Below are 14,240 nucleotides of genomic sequence, written 5' to 3'. Positions count from 1 at the left end.
GTGCACTGACGGCTTTCCCGTTATGCGCCCCGGGACAAGAGATATCGGTGCAGTTACTGATATCTCTTCGCTTGTTAGAGGGGCATTCCCGACAGTCTAGCCGTGCTGTGATAATACTCCTCCTGACAGTACTGTCCATAGCTCTATACTGTCAGAGGGGATGTTTCTTACCAAAGTTCATAGAAATCACCGCTCAAGCCAATATAGTTGAATTATGAGCACGCAATTGAAAGGCTGCACGGAATGATCCTCCGGACTGTTAAAGGTGCTCAAATAGACAGCAAAATTATAAAAAAATTCCAGCATGCCATATAAAATATAATTTTTACTTCATATCAAAAGGATAAAAAATACAATTAACAGGGATCCATGTGTGTTTTTTTTTTATTATTTGGTATCATGGATCCCTGTTACTTTTATTTTTTTTTATCCTTTTGATATGAAGTAAGTTATGTTTTATATGGCATTCCTTGAATTTTTACATAATTTTGGTGTTTCTTACAGCCCTGCCCTGACGCTAACCTGTGAGGAACGCACCCTCATCCATAGACGAGTACTGAGGGGGGGGGGGGGGGGGGGGGCGTTCCTCACCGCTCAGCGTCATCGCCCAGCGAGACTGTCAGGAACACCCTTCCGACAGAGAAGAGATATTGGTAACTGTACCGATATCTCTTGCCCCGGGGCACATAACAGGAAAGCCAATAGTGCTATTGGCACCCATTGGTTCCTCACCACTAATTTAGCCCTGGCTGCTAGGCCTGACTTGGCTGTATACCTGCATTTCACTCCATTACCTGGACACTTCAGAAATTTACTCCTAGGCTTCTATGCTGACTAGAGCACACGTACGTTGGGTCTCAAATCTTTTCCTCAGTGTATGCAACATAATTGAGCATGGCCCTCAATAGGAATTATCCTAGTTGTACCCAGAACAGATGGTTCCTTGGTCAAATTTGCAACTTTAGAGGAATATTGCTTAAAAATTGCATCGAGTGTGTCCAATGGCAAAAAACCTTGCAGTGATCAAGCAATTCCTGTAAAGTGCTATTCACACTGGATTCAGCACATAAGCAGGAGGATTTCCTTGGTGTATAGGCAGACCGTATACCCCTTTTTGCATAGAAGGCTGTACTGTTCTATACAGTTTATAAGAAAGGTATAGCTATATATAGTAAATGGTTTTATTTGGCTCTGTATAGACCCTGCAGATCTGCCACCATAGTTCTCTGCTGCCTGAACACATTGTGTAGCAGTAACTACAGACATCTGGTTAATGCAGACAAATGATATCTAGTAATAAATGATACATAGTAATTGTGATAAAAGCATTTTCACCAGTAACGGAAATTGAATGCATTTTCAATAGACTGTTAGTTGGTGAATATAACAGTCTGAGGCTGAATGAGTAATAGCCGAGCACTAAAAGGACTTGTTACCACAGTGATTTCTAGCAGCATCGTGTGTAATGGCGTCAGATGGCATACAGCATCAACTACGCAAGATGCTAAATGTTTTAAACATTACCCTATGGTGTTTCACTACAGTTTTGAAGCCTTTCCTTACTAACACTGTAGATACGCAAACAGCAGGGTAATGTGTTAGAATGACAGCTGGAAGATAGCAGTCATAAGACACAATATGCGTCTAAGGCACAAAAACAACAGCAACATCATATTCCCAAAATAAGGAGGCCACAACATTTTGACAAGATCAATTTATTTTTTATGCATTTAGTTTTAAAGCAAGTTTATAGATTTGTGCAGCACAAATGTACTTTTATAATATTACTATTGTTTTGCTAATAAGTACCATATGTAAATGTGAATATGTGTACTACTTATGTCGTGTATGGTAGTTAAAGCAACACTTATGATCCTACACCCTTCGGAGATCAAGCTTTACGGCATGCATTGCTGGTTCATTGTCTGCACAAGCTTGTATTCTCATGTATAGTAATCTGATGTATACAAAGCAACATATTCTACTATCTTATAGGGCTCTGAACAAAAGGATCCCATTATATTTATTACTTAAAATGCCAGGATTTGCCATCACTTACAATCATTGGAGATCTGAGCTGTAGGACCTCCACCGGTCCTGAGAACCAAGACCACACGGAGCTGTTTAGAGAAGACCTTTCATGTCCTTGGGCACATACACTGCTCTCCTCTGCAATAGGCTCTCTCAGTGGTCTCAACCTCACTTCAAGTCAGTCTGTGGCCTAAGAGCAATGGAGACTCCAAATTACCTCCTCTCACCACAGCCAACAGTTGGTCCAACCTACCCTAAAAAGGAGGGGTATATACCTCATCACAGTGCAACATCCCTGAAAGGGGGGAAAACATTTAGGGAAGCTGTAGAACTATATATACAGTAGTATGTACAGACAGTGGTACAAACACAACAAAACAAGTAAAATCATTTAAGCCGTGTCCATCGGGATGCTGCACTTGTTGTGACTGGTTATGTGCGCCAGTGGCTGAGGAGCAGAGAGTGGACTACTGAACTGAGCTTGTAGGCTGCAGGTGGCTTGAAACCTACAAGTCAGAAAATGGCAGGGCAGGATGGCATAGATTGTAAGCTCTTGCGAGCTGGGGGCTTCAGTCCCATTGTGTGAATTGACTATTTCTCTGTATATCTTTTTTGAACCCTACAAATTGTACAGTGCTGAGGAATATGTTGGCGCTATATAAATAAAATGTATTCTATTATTATTAGCTTTGGCTTCCTGCTCTACCAGAGTGAGAACATAGTCTGAGCACATATTCTCCTCAGTTCTGTCATCCAGTGGTATAACCAAGTCAGCAGAACTGGGGCAGACCAGCTGCATCCAACCCACAACAGTGTTTGGACCTGGAAGCATATAGCTCCATACATTGTATAGAGGCTGGCGGGCATTATTGGATCTCAGCTGTTGTAACCATATAGAACAGGTTACAACTGTTCAGCCAGGACCTCAGAACCACATGTAAGCCAGATCCTTCATTGATTTTTCAGTGACAGAAATGTAAGTCTGTGCCCATTGTACTCTTGTAGCACATGCGGCTGTCAGTTTGTCCCCATTTCACACTGTACAGATTTCGGACAGTCCATGTTGCTTTGTAATTCTTGCTGCTACTACTTGTGCTCCAGCCTGTAGGTCAGACATATCCTCCTTCTCAGTAACTTTAGAGCGTAACAAGCTCACCTGTGAGCCAATCCAAGGCTGCTCTCACCTATTTATACTTGCACTGCCTTTATTATAGTAGCTGAGCAATATATAAGGGTGCATATGTCTGGCTGAGCAATATATATTTATGGATGTGTCTCACTGAGCTATACAATGCATCTGTGCTATGTCTGTATGTGTCTAGGAAAGCATTGTATGCCTTTGTTATAGTCCTAGTCTGCTTATTTTTTTCTTGTTACCTGTGGCCCCTATTGTGTCTGTTTTATTTCTGTCTGTCCAGGGTTTTAGTCTGTGCACACACTCTACCCTTTATTCTATTTCTAAAACTTACATCGTCTATTATCAGAACCTCCCATGCTCGTATACAAGACTTCTCCTGAGTTGCACCACTTCTCTGGAATGCTCTACCCCGGACAATCAGATGAACTCCCAATTTCCACAGCTTCAAGTGCAAACTAAAGACACATCTTTTCAGACAGGACTATCACAATTCCTAATATAAACCCTTCTGTACCATAATTAGAATCCCTAAAATTAACCCTACTCTGTTCCAGCTCCCACATTACATGATGCTGTTTCAGGCTAACTTTATATGTGCAGGCACCATCTGCATGTTAAAGGACATGACTGGTGACGGCTCATACAGTTTTATGTTTGTGCAATGACAGTAACCTCTAGTACAAAATTGTCTGACCACTGTATAAGCAATGCCGCCCCTGCTACCTCGTGTCACCCCCTCTACCTCATAGATTGTAAGCTCCTGTGAGCAGGGCCCTCAGTCCCATTGTGTGAAATGACTATTTTATCGTAATGGTGTTTTTTGTCTGTATTTAAACCCTACAAATTGTGCAGCGCTTCGGAATATGTTGCCGTTATATATATACATTTTTTTATTAATTATTATTTCTGTGGTACTTTGCACCATAGTCCTGTCCACGTAGTCAGCTGCTGCTTAGGAGGTAATGGCCCGGTGGACGCCCCACAATGGAGAGTCTGCTGGGACTTGCATGGGCTTGCTTGGTCTGAAGAACCATGGCCCAAAAAAATCCCAAAGTCTGAATAGACACAAAGAAATCAATGAGTACATGTTCATGTGCAGTTTGTGAAAAACACAACACACAGATCAAAATCACTGATGGGTTACAGACAAGGTAACACAGCATCCAATCTCTGGCGGTACAAATAACATTACCACTGTAGGTTGGGGTTTCACTACCCTTTTTGCATTTTCCATACTTGGGCAGTCTCCACTTTAGTTTGTATCTCAAAGTTTTTACAGGTTGTAACTGAAGGATGTAGATAAACAGGATTGCTCGGTCTTTCTGGAGACACAAGTAGGGTTGTATACCTGAGGCCCTTATAACATTTATCCACAGATTCATATCTGGCATTCCCTCTTCTGTAACAAACTGAGCAGGGATCATTTCAATTTCCCCAACTGTTAGAATCACACAGTACTGTGCTAGCTCCAGTTTGGGTTTGGGTTCTGGCTCAGTCTCCCGTCACACTCTTGGTCTCTTTCCCACAATTCTCTAGGTGGGTTGTACCAAGTCTCAGCTCCCACTACACAGTGATCCAGACCATTAAAGGAGTCATTACACATAATAGTGTAAAATATGTGATATAAAAGGCACAAATCAATTCCAGACAATTTGTAGTGTTACGAGTGGGACACTACATGTCTAGACAGCATACCTTTAACATATCACTTGCCGGCGGATAACCAAGAAAGTAGAAGTCCTTGTAATAATACCAAATTAAGAGGCCTTCCAGAGCGAGTTACCGCACCATATCTGCATTCTGCAGATGCTTCCAAGCTTTTTGAAGATTGGGTTCATTCGACTATCAAATGGGCCTAAATAAAGCTCCTTCCTGGATATTTCCTGATGTTCCTTGGCTATAAGACATTGTGTCAAACATTTCATATCACGTATCTCTGAAGGAGGTGTAGGGTATGTTTAGGTGTTTAGGGTCACCCGTTCCACTTCATCATCCTTAGATCTAGGACCTCCTTTGCTCTACATTTTCTTGACCAAGCAGCAGAAAGGTGCAGATTTTTGGATAACAGGAAATTAATTTTCCTGGCTGGTTGCCCCTTGACACCCCAGTAGAATCCTCTGCTGCCCCAAAAGGAAAGACACAAAACCTGTGTTACCTCCACCAGGCTGGATGACTGAAATAACCTTTCCAACTTTCCTAAAAGGGGAGCTGACAAAACTGATGCACTACACACGGTGCATATAAGATTGTTGCAGATCAGGCCGTGGAGCTGGACACCAGTAAGATTGCTCATGCTGACCCCTATTCACTCCCATAAGTGCCTACAATGGGCATCTGAGCTTCAGGAATTGACTAGGAGTAATGGAAGCAGATGGCCTGGTCTGATGAATCACGTGTTCTTTTACATCATAAGGGAAAAGATTCCACTAGAATGATTTATGGGAAGAACGCAAGCTAGCAGTGGCAATGCAATACTCTGGGCAATGTCTGCTGGGAAAACACCTTAGGCACTGGCATTCATGTGGTTGTTACTTTGACAGCTACCTAAGTACACCTCTTCATGGCAACAGCATTTCCTAGTGACAGTGGCTTCTAGCACTAGAACAATAAAAAAAATTGCTCAAGAGTGGGCTAACCACTTCAGTCCCGGGCCAATTTGTGGTCCAGGACCAGACACATTTTAGGTTTATTTTGTATGTGCGGTGTTGAGGGCTGTAAACATTTTTCTCGTATGTCTCAGTCAACTAATTTTTGCGTCTTTTTTCGGGGACACATAGGGCTTTATTTTTATGTTATCTTTATTTTCGAATGTGTTTTATTTTTTTTTATATCTGGGAAAATATAAACAAAATAGGAGGGAAATTGTGTCTAGTTTTCAATTTTATTTTTTTTTAAATGTAATAACACAAAGTGTCACTGAAAAACTTTATAATATAGTTTTTTCTCTCCGTTACGGTAATTTTTATTTTGTATGGTGTCGTCGGGGGTGGGGCTATAACCTTTAATAACGGCATTTTATTAGCGTATTATTTATTTTTTATTATTTTATTTACATTTTTTTTAAAACTTTTTTTATTATATTTTTATTTTATTTTTTTTCCAGATTGTGTCCCCATAAAGTCATAAGAGACCTTTGGGGACATCTGATCCCTTTTTTTTTGTACTTGAGGCTGATTTCTCCTATAACTGGGGCTGGTACATTTAACCTCAGATACAGGAGAAATCCAACCTCCTGCATGCTGATCCTGTAGGACCCAGCAGCTCTGGCAGGACACTGCTCCCAGCGGATCACGTGTCCGCCAGGTCAGAGGGCAGCTGAATTATGGCTGCGTCCACAGCTGTGTATACAGCGCTCATTGAGCGCTGTATACACAGCGATCGAGAAGGCAGGGGAGGTAATAAATCTGCCCTGTCTTCTCTCTGGGAGCTCCGGCTGAAGTTACAGCCGGCTCCTAGTGAAAGCAGCTACACGGTCTCCGTGCAGCTTCTGTGTTCTGATGGACATACAGGTACGTCCTGGCAGAACTAGGCAACCACTTCCCGGACGTATATAGTCTATGGGCGGTCCGGAAGTGGTTAAAGGGATCTTATCATTCAAACTTTTTTTTTCTCACTAACACGTCAGAATAGCATTAAGAAAGACTATTCTTCTCCTACCTTTCAATGTCTTCTCCACGCTGCCGTTCGCTTGAAATCCTGGTTTTTGTCGGTATGCAAATGAGTTCTCTTGCAGCACTGGGGGCGTCCCCAACACTGTGAGAGAACTCACTTCAGCACCGCTTCCATCTTCTTCAGCAACGGCCTCTTCACGCATCTTCTTCCGGCGTGCGGGGGGTGTCAAAATTCAACGCATGCGCAACTCGGCTCTGCCAGCGGGCCTTGGGCAGGGCTGACTTCACATGCGGGAGGCCATAGAACTATAGGAGCGTACTGCGCAAGCTCATGCATGCTGCTGGCAGAGCTGGCTTGCGCATGTCTTGAATTTTGACATCCCCCCCCCCCCCGCCCCGCTGGAAGAAGATGCATGAAGAGGCCATTGCTAAAGAACATGGAGGCGGTGCTGGAGAGAACTCATTTGCATACCGACAAAAAAAATGGGATTTCAAGCAAACGGCGGCACAGAGAAGACATCGAATGGTAGGAGAAGAATAGCCCAGCAGTGGATGTTCCAGCTCATTCTCCCTAAGGTCAGAGCGTGCAATGCACAGAGACATTGCAAAGAACCCAATAGCTACATCTATACTGTAATGTCTCATTTTGTCTGTACTTGAACCCTACGATTTGTAAAGTGCTACAGAATATGTTGGCGCTATATAAAAAAAATGTATTCATTACTATTATCTACAGGCCTCAGCAAGTTAAATGTTCAAGCTCATGAGAGTACAATTAGAAAAAAAATTGAACTAGTATAGTTTGTTTGGAAGGATTTTCTGGAGAAAACTTCTTCCTCCTAAAAAGACCCGCGCCCGTTTTGTGACAACCTGACCAGCATATCAGCACATACAACTCATACCAACCATCAAGCCTGGTGGTATAGGGGGATAATTTGAGCTTGTATTGTAGCCACATAACCCTTGACATCTATCTGTCATTTAGCCAACCATGAAGTCCATTATCTACCAAAGTATTCTAGAGTCATCTATGAGACAATGTATCCAACAGCTAAAGTATGGCTGAAACTGAAGCAACATTCTAAAGAAGAATGAATCAAACCTCTTACAGAACAATGTGAGAGACTTAGAAAGTCAGAGAGAGAATTACTTTGACTTATTGCTGCTAAAGGTGGATCTACAAGCTATTGATGGATGGCATGGACTGGGGTGGAATGGATGGCATTGATGGGTGGGATTGATTTGTCTTATTTTTCATGTCTTGTATTTGGAAAGGCTAAAAAAATGTCTTCATATTTGTTGTAACTGATATGGTGGAATCCGTGGTCCTGTTGTTCATCCAAGGTTGTAGTTTTTAAGCCCTTCTAAGGACCAGATGCTTTTTGGTATGTCCTAAAACCATAGAAACAATAGAATTTAAAGCAAGTATACTTTGTTTGTCTCATGACTTGTATGGTGCGCCATTCATTTCTATGGGACGGCCAAAGAGAGCTGAAATAGAGAGCTTGGTTATCTCTGTCAGTCCCATAGAAATGAATTAAGCAGCAGGGGATGAATTCCTCTTAGAGGTAAACCCCTCAAAAGGACTTGTGGTTAATTTCTTGGTTCCAGAGGATAACTTGCCTTGAAAGATCAGAGCGGTTGTGGCAGAAGGGGAACCATATCAGGCAGGTGGATATAATGCTATGGCTGATACTGTGTGTTCTGTGTCCTGATACTGTGCTAGCTCCTATCTAGAACCTCTGAATACTTCTAAACATACCTAAAATAACGTAGACCGTCACACCCCTGCTGCCAAAATTCTCATCCTATTTTTTGGCAACACAAAGAACCTCCAACAATTGGGTTATGGATTAATAAGGTGCATCAACGTCTTGAAGAATTCATTAGTTGGGAGAAATGGTCTTGAAAACCTCCTCCATAAGACTCAAGTAAGGGGATTTAGACTTCAAACAGGTGGATGGAAAAATGGGATTTTTTTTACTCCCTGTAAAATCCTTTTCTCTTTGTATTCACTGGGGGACACAGAACCATGGTGCACTGTCCGCCAGTTAATACAACGAGAAAAGGGGACAACCACCAAGACAATCACATAAATAGTAAACCTACCATTGAGAAGACTTGAATAGTAAACAGGACATCCTGGAGAAACCCGATTCACACGATCACTAGGAGTAAAAACCATTATTGTACACTGCCTATGGGTTGAAGGCTACTACATACATATGTAATGTAATGCTACCAAGAAACTATTGTATGAATAAGTGTTACATAAAACTTGCTTCTGTTTTTATTTCTTAATTCAAGACATTATTATTTACATTTAACAGGCAGATTTACCCCATAAAGAACCTGACTGAGATGTTTGGTAAGTAACCTTACCATAGGAGCCTCCCAGTTTATTGCTCTGTAATGTAAATACCAAACTCATGCAAGCCGAAAAGTGTATTAGAATACTAAACGTTAGCTAAGTTTAACAATAGGTATACAAGTCTCCCTCATAAACAGAGGACATTTATGAAAGCTATAAACCCAAAAAGTCAATGAAGATCCTGGCCATTTTCCAGTACGGTATTAAAAATAAAAGCAAATGACGCTTGCGTGCTAATAGTTAGAGACCCCGCAGTAGTTTCATCTGCGTAGTAATATTTCGGGAGAATAGAATGACTTGGCTGCAACGTTCTAGAAATGAGATATTAAATGCTATTGATGATTATATTTCCTTCACTTTCAGAAGCTTCAAATACATAAAAAGTGACAGACCCGAAAGTGCCTTACGTTATAGAGGAATGTTATATCAAGTGAATCTATGAAATGCCCATGAAGGGTAAGATTACAAGAATTCTTTCCACAATACAGATCCCAAAACCAGAATTTGACTTTAGACAGAGAAGCTCGCAATGTCCTTATCGGATGGATGCCAGATTAGTATACAAGTCCAAAACTCGGGTTCTGGGACTGTATGATGGGAAACCCATAATGTAGCCCTTTATAAGCATTCTATAGATGGTTTTACAATGTACAGGGGCTCTAAAATGTACCTCCCTTTATAATAGTGTGTATAAGGCTACGTTCACGTTTGCAGTGGAGTCTTCGTACGAGACTCTGTGGCAAAAATCAGCAGACGTAGAACTGCACACACTTTTTTGTCTCCCACTTACAGTTATAAAACAACGGACACCATATGTAACCACTATTTTAGCAGCCCGCCTATCTGCTCTTCTGTGACAGACCAAAACAACAGAGAGGCAATGCTAATGTGAACTAAGCACTGGGATGCAGCAAATATATCTTTTATAATGTCTAGCTCCTTTCACTCTCCACGGGAGCCAATTCATTTTCGGCCACATTTCTTAATCTGTTTACTTCAGTTTTTGCAAACAGTGTAAAATTAAATTGACCAAAATTCTGTATATTTAGCATTGTTCTCAACATAACATGGACATGCTTCAGCAGTACAAGGTGTAGTCTAAAACTTTTAGGCTAAGGCCTACGTTGCAGAAACGCAGCTTTTTTTGTTGCAGATTTTGCTACGGTTTTTTGAACCAAAATCAGGAGTGAATTGAACAGAAGGTAGAAGTATAAGAGGTTCCTTTATATTTTCCATTCCTTTTGTAGCCAGTCTTGGCTTTGGTTAAAAACAAGAACAAAAGCAAACAAACCGCAATCTGCAACAAAAAAAGCTGTGTTTCCGCTATGTGGGGTCTCAGCATTAAGCTATAGCCCCACGTTGCGGAAACACAGCTTTTTTGGTTACAGATTTTGCTGTGGTTTTTTTTGAGCCAAAGCCAAGACTGACTACAAAAGAAATGGAAAATATAAAGGAAGCTCTTATACTTCTAATTTCTGCTTAACCCACTCCTGGCTTTGGCTCAAAAAAACCACAGCAAAATATGCAACTAAAAAAGCTGCGTTTCCTCAATGTGGGGCCTTAGCCTTAGACTGCTTTGCTAAAGGAGTTATACCACTAAACACTTGGGTTGTTGATCACTAGGGGTCTTACTGCTGAGCCCCCACCAATCCAGAGAATTGCACCAACCACTACATTCTGAGTAGGAGTGAAAAATCCTGGTTCTCGGGATCGGTGGTAGTCTCCGTGGTCAGATCGACCACCACCAGTCAGCGCTTTATCATGCTATAACCCCTTTAATACTAAAGCCAAAACAATGGTGCAAATTTGTGCCTATTCATAGAAGGTGTAGGCTTCATTTACTAAGTTCAAGACTGTTAAAAACGCACCAAATATATTAAAAAGGTATGTACCTTATAATAACTTTGACACGATTCATTCTTACAATCTAGTTTAGATAGGAGATAAATATCTGATCATTCAGGGTGCGACTGCTGGGACCCTCAGGGATTCAGAGAATAGGGGCGTGTAAGTGTCCCATATGTATGAAGCCATGGTGTGCATGCTTACTCACTGCTCCATTCTCTCCTATGGGACTTCAAAGATGTCCATCTCTGGCAGTACCATAGAAGTTAGTAGGGTAATAGATGAGCATGAGCACTTATAAACCCCAGTCCTCCTGATCGCTGGGGGGGGGCTGATCCCTGGTGATCAGACAAAGGAGATGGATATAAGGGGGCGTTCACACTACCGTCAGTGTCCGACAGGTAGTGTCCGCTCCTAGTGTCCGTTCAAAATCTGGCACGGACATTAGGAGCGGACACTAGCTGTGTCCGTGACACTTGTCATTCATTTAAATGGCGATTGGGTGTGTTCTTTTGCACTCCGTGCCCTTCCTTCACTGTCCGCTTGTAAAGATGTCCGACTTTTCAAGCGGACAGAAAAAAACCTACATGTCGGGTTTTTCTGTCCGCTTGAAAAGTCGGACATCTTTACATGCGGACAGTGAAGTAAGGGCACGGAGTGCAAAAGAACACACCCAATCGCCATTTAGATTAATGACAAGTGTCACGGACACAGCTAGTGTCCGCTCCTAATGTCCGTGCCAGATTTTGAACGGACACTAGGAGCGGACACTACCTGTCGGACTCTGACGGTAGTGTGAACGCCCCCTAATTTAGCAAGTGTCCGCAGTGGAAATATCCCTTTAAAAAATCTGTCCACCTTTCTACTTGGGTTACGTGATTTGTAAATATAAAGAGAGGTACATTTTAAAATAAACCTGGAAAATAAAAAGCAAAAAAATAAATAAAACACGTATTCTTGTTATTTCACTCAGACTTCTCAAACTGAGTGGTGCAAATAAATTCAGTCACACATTCTAGAAAAATATTATTTTGGTTCTGGAAGCATAATAGTACAACAGTTGTTCGCTTAGCTAAAAATAAAAAAAAAATCTAGAAATGAAACAAAAACACATACATTATATGAAGTAAGTATGACACATGCAGAACCCCGTTTGTTACAGAGAGACCGACTTCTACTCTGATGAAAGCAGCGGATCTCAGCTGAAACCATCAGCAGTGACGTCATCGTTCTCTCTTTATATCCCGGCTCCTTGTCCATCCAAGTCCATTTAAGAAAATTTTAGAAAAAGCGCAAGTATTTGTGCCTGACTAGAAATCAGAGCGTTCCCCAATATATTGCATTGAGAAGTTGATTCAGGGCTCGATGTGAAGACGCAACGTCTCACCTACAGGTTGATCGTGTGCTACGGCTGTGATACCATTCCACTTGGTAAAAATAAGAGATTGCTAGCTTATGAGCTTTAGTCATATAAAAAAATATATACATCTAAAGTCGTCCCTGGATCTCCTCTAGGCAAGGGCCAATCCGCTAATGGTAAACAGGAACATATACAGTAGTAGATCTCACAGTCACCTGATTTTTTTTATGTTTTTTTTTTTAAAGATATACAGTGTTTTAGTGTGAGAAACTAAAGTTTAGTAGGTTTGATGATGAAACACTCAGAAGTCTCATCGGTTCATTCATGACTGGAAATAAAAGTAACCCACATAGTGACCGCCTGGTTCTCTCGGTTTTGTTTGAGGCTAATACATTTATTTAATGGCTTTAAGGGCCCTTCTGAAGTCTTGGTGCTATAAAAGGTATCACAGCCTGCTTCGGGTCCCGCATTCAAGGTACTCACGTACATTAGGAGGAGGCTGGACACGCTTGCTTGGATCACCTGAGCATGCATGATGTTTTTGCAAGCGAGAAAGGAAGGAGCAGAGCCAGACAATATTGGTACTTGTTCACATACAGGAGAATCATTGCAGATAAAAAATCCATTCCATACATGTGAATGGGGTTCTTGCTGCAACATTTGCATGGATTTCTGTAATTTATGACATACTGCACTGTCCCAAAAGAATGGGATAGAGACAGATCCATGTGTATTTAGCCTCTATGTAAACGGACGGTCATCAGTTTTAGGTTTCATTCATGTTACATTTGTTTAGTAGATCTGTTTAACAGATGCAAAAAACGGATTCAAGCAATGCAAGTGCATGGCCATCGGTTTACATAGAGTTCAAGATTTTAAAAAAGCCTATTCACTTCTGCCCCTTTGGACAGATGCAGAAACGTAGTATCCATACTTTTGTGTTTGTCCAAAAAATGGACCGGATGTTAACACCCCTAACCCCTATTCAGATACAGAGGACAGCCGTAGAAGGTTGTGTAACACGCCTGCCTGTAGGAGCATCTACAAGAGCTCTGCTGACTGCTGCTCCTCCTTCCTCCAGATCAGTTTTTCCAGCTTTTGTCTCATGGGCCCACAGACATGAAGAGGGTTACCTGATCATACCAAATCAGGTGACAGCCATCTAAGTCTATGGGTACCTGTGAGAGGTTGGTACTAGAGGTTAATGACAACGCGAGCTTCCTGAATTTCTTCCTCTTCTTCTTCATCATCTTCATCTCCATTCAGGAGGCCTCTGGCTTCTGCAGTTTGTACATTAGGAGGCCACTCATCTGCTTCTCTAAGGCACCCAGGGTTCACAATATAGCGATAGTCGCTACTGACTGCTGTTGCACCACATGTCTGAGAAGTGTCCACACAGCATTGGTCATCATTGTCAAAAGCAGAGTGCAAAATGGAGTCTGCAGCGGAAGCTCCATACGTCTCCCCGAGGTTTACATACAGTGGATCTTGACTTCCTGATAGCACAGACAGACGTCCCCAGACGGCTTCCAACCGTCTTCTCAGGTCTGAAAAGCAGGGCCTCCGTTTGGGCTCAGTGATCCAGCACTGGCACATCATTTCATACCTGCAAAAATAAAATATCATTATCAGTAGTCATTTATTTGATACTTAGCAAACTGTAAAGATCTATTTCCCTTACGTAGGATGGGACTTTGCAGGGCTTTATTTTAATTTAAGCTGGGACCTACATGACTATCTTCCGTTACAAAGTAAACAAAGATGATGAATAGTAGCTTCCGCCATGTTGTTTACATTAGTATCAATGGGAGTGGACACAGAATCAGTCTGTGACCAAGGGGCAACACGGTGGCTCAGTGGTTAGCACTGCAGCGCTTGAGTCCT

General features: G+C 41.8%; 1 protein-coding gene across 1 annotated transcript in view; it reads right to left on the bottom strand.

Moving 5' to 3' along the window:
- Positions 1-11,807: 11,807 nt before the first annotated feature.
- TYRO3 (TYRO3 protein tyrosine kinase) overlaps positions 11,808-14,240 on the bottom strand; it is a 145,154-nt gene continuing 142,721 nt past the window's right edge. The window contains exon 19 of the mRNA XM_075282823.1: positions 11,808-13,962. Within this exon, the coding sequence (XP_075138924.1) occupies positions 13,551-13,962 (412 nt within the window). The 3' untranslated portion in view covers positions 11,808-13,550. The remainder of the gene's footprint in view (positions 13,963-14,240) is intronic.

Source organism: Leptodactylus fuscus, chromosome 7, assembly GCF_031893055.1.
Source record: "Leptodactylus fuscus isolate aLepFus1 chromosome 7, aLepFus1.hap2, whole genome shotgun sequence".
NCBI lineage: Eukaryota > Metazoa > Chordata > Amphibia > Anura > Leptodactylidae > Leptodactylus > Leptodactylus fuscus.
This window is presented reverse-complemented; position numbering and strand designations above follow the sequence as displayed.